The following is a 2500-nucleotide window of genomic DNA, read 5'->3' on the forward strand; positions in this document are numbered from 1 at the left end:
CCATAATTATGGAATAATTAATGTTCTGATGAAACTTCTTTCACAGGTGTTTGAAATTACAGAATTTAGTGATGCACATTACACAGATATGTAAGTGTTCCAGTCTTGATAACATAAAGAGTGGCTAGTTGCATAGGGAACTGCCAACAAGTGAGAGAATCACATTATACACACACCTACAGTGGTGAGCCCTTGGGGGACGATAAGCTTCACACTTTGCACATATTGTCCATTCATTTTCACCCTGAAACATACAATATGTAAGTTTTTCTTTAGCATGTAGTATTGTAACAGTACTGAAGTATTTCACAAGCAATAGACTGTATTCATAAATCACAGGCAGCCAAAAAATGGCGAGTGGGGGCTTGGGTCGAGGCGAGACCCAAGCCCTCACTTTTCACACGCAGTTCTTTTCGTATAATTTCTCGACTATCTGAGAGCCTGGAACAGGCTAAATCAGATGTTGAGAAAGACTATCTTCAGCTTCTAAGTGGATAGCCTTAATAAAAAAATGTAAATAAAATAAAGAGATCAATCTTATGAGATCTTTGCTATGAATCCATTTTATTACCTCAATCTGCTTAGTCTTTGCTTTATTTATTTCTGAAAAATCCAAATTTATGGAGGGACGAGCTACCACACCTATATGAGAGTAAATTAGTAAACTTTGTTAGTACCATCGTCTAATAAAGGATGCATGTTACCTGTAAGGGTAAATCGAAAGCATAAGCCTTCCACTGATGCATCCTGGATTCAATTTCCCAATGCAGCATGGTATGTGGGTTAAGTTTCTTGACTGATTCTCTACTCTGCTCAAGATGTTTTGTCTGGCTACTCACTATGAGTTGAGTTAGGACAGCTCGAGAATAATAATTACACTTGGGGATAGCATCCCTTCTTTTTGTTGAATGATGATGCTGATGTTTGCTTGGGTCCTTTGTGTTCTGAATTAAGCCCCATGCAAACAGATGCAACAACTCCTTCCCAACATTGTTGTTAGTTCTGCAGACATTGGATGGTGTTGGCAATTGTGTGCAAACATGCAGACGCAACAACTCCCAAGAGCGTAAGGACATGCAGTGTATTATGGGAAGGATACAACCCATAATACTCTGTAAACTTACAAAATTCAGCTGACATCTTGTTTTCAACATTTTAATGTGTTGCTATCTCCATACATGTATGTAATACGCATGCATGGCCCCAACAATGTTGGAAGAGCTGTACATATGGATCCAACATATTTTGTTGTGCTATGCTTCAGCAATCAGGGAACAAAAGTTCTAAATGTTGGGAGTTGGTGGCTAAAAAGTTTGACCAGAATGTTTCAAACTTCGTGCAACAACTCCCAACAACACGCAATGACATGCAACAGGGTGCACAAATCACTGGACACAACATGAATCACCCAACAAATTACACAATAATGTTGTGTCTGTTTGCACAGGGCTTTTTTAGTTATTGTAATACATGTAGCTGTGCACTGTCTGACACTATCACTCCGCTGCACAAACAACGACCTCTTTGCATGTGGTGTACATGTAACTCACTCACCTGGATCAGAAAATGATGCTCTGGCATGAGATATCGCAAGCAGAAGAACTATCACGTTAAATAAGCAAACATGTAAACTTCCCCAGATACTGTTTTCAAATGTAAAAAAACATATACCAGTATTATTAGTAAGAACGGTTTTCACAAAAGTGGGAAGTAGTTATGTGATCATGATTGCTAATGCTTGGTCATCAGCCTAAACTACTTAGCAAGCTTTTCTGGGTTAAAGTAAACCAACAATGAGCATTTTTATTGAAAACCCCATTACAACACTCAAGTTAAACTCAAAAACCATTCTATCACAAACCACTAACATAAATAATGGTGTCAAGTTATCAGATTTTTTCAGGAACTTATTGTACACATGACAAAGTGACATGAGGTGAAAACTACGGTAGCTTTCTTTTAATAAGTGGTTATTATTTATGGGGTTTGGAGGGGTTGGTGAAAGAATGGGGGATTATAAAGGGTGTCTGTTCACCAGTTTGTGGCACAAAACTGGGCATTACTAAACCACGAAAACAGCAAAACACCGAAACAGCCAAACGAAACACTAAAACACCATGTATGGTCCCACCATACACTGAATACTAACCGACAAAGGTTGGATTTGAGATTAAATATCGTTTTAGGCCTAAAACGTTATTGCTCCTAATTGATTGAGATTAAGATTAGGATTCAGATTAAGACTGAGATTAGGAGCAATAACTCATTAGGCCTAAAACGATCCTTAATCTCAAATCCAACCTTTGTCGGTTAGTATTCAATGTATGGTCGGGTCATACATGGTGTTTTGGTGCTTCGTTTCGCTGTTTCGTTGTTTAGTAATGTCCCACAAAACTTCAACTTCAACTTCAACTTTATTTATACTGTTCAAATGAATTAATCTTACAAAAGTTAAGTTGAAGTTTTGGGGAGATCAAAAATGTTGATACATGTTGACTTC

At 37.8% G+C, this 2500-nt stretch overlaps 1 protein-coding gene across 1 annotated transcript in view; it reads right to left on the reverse strand.

Moving 5' to 3' along the window:
- Window positions 1-2500, reverse strand: part of LOC137983618 (palmitoyltransferase ZDHHC3-like) — a 10039-nt gene that overhangs the window by 6648 nt on the left and 891 nt on the right. Inside the window, exons 2-4 of the mRNA XM_068830768.1 lie at window positions 1555-1643; window positions 572-642; window positions 177-244 (exon numbers count right to left, since the gene is read on the reverse strand). Coding sequence (XP_068686869.1) covers window positions 177-244; window positions 572-642; window positions 1555-1643 — 228 coding nt within the window. The remainder of the gene's footprint in view (window positions 1-176; window positions 245-571; window positions 643-1554; window positions 1644-2500) is intronic.

Source organism: Montipora foliosa, chromosome 13 (assembly GCF_036669935.1).
Source record: "Montipora foliosa isolate CH-2021 chromosome 13, ASM3666993v2, whole genome shotgun sequence".
Taxonomy (NCBI): domain Eukaryota; kingdom Metazoa; phylum Cnidaria; class Anthozoa; order Scleractinia; family Acroporidae; genus Montipora; species Montipora foliosa.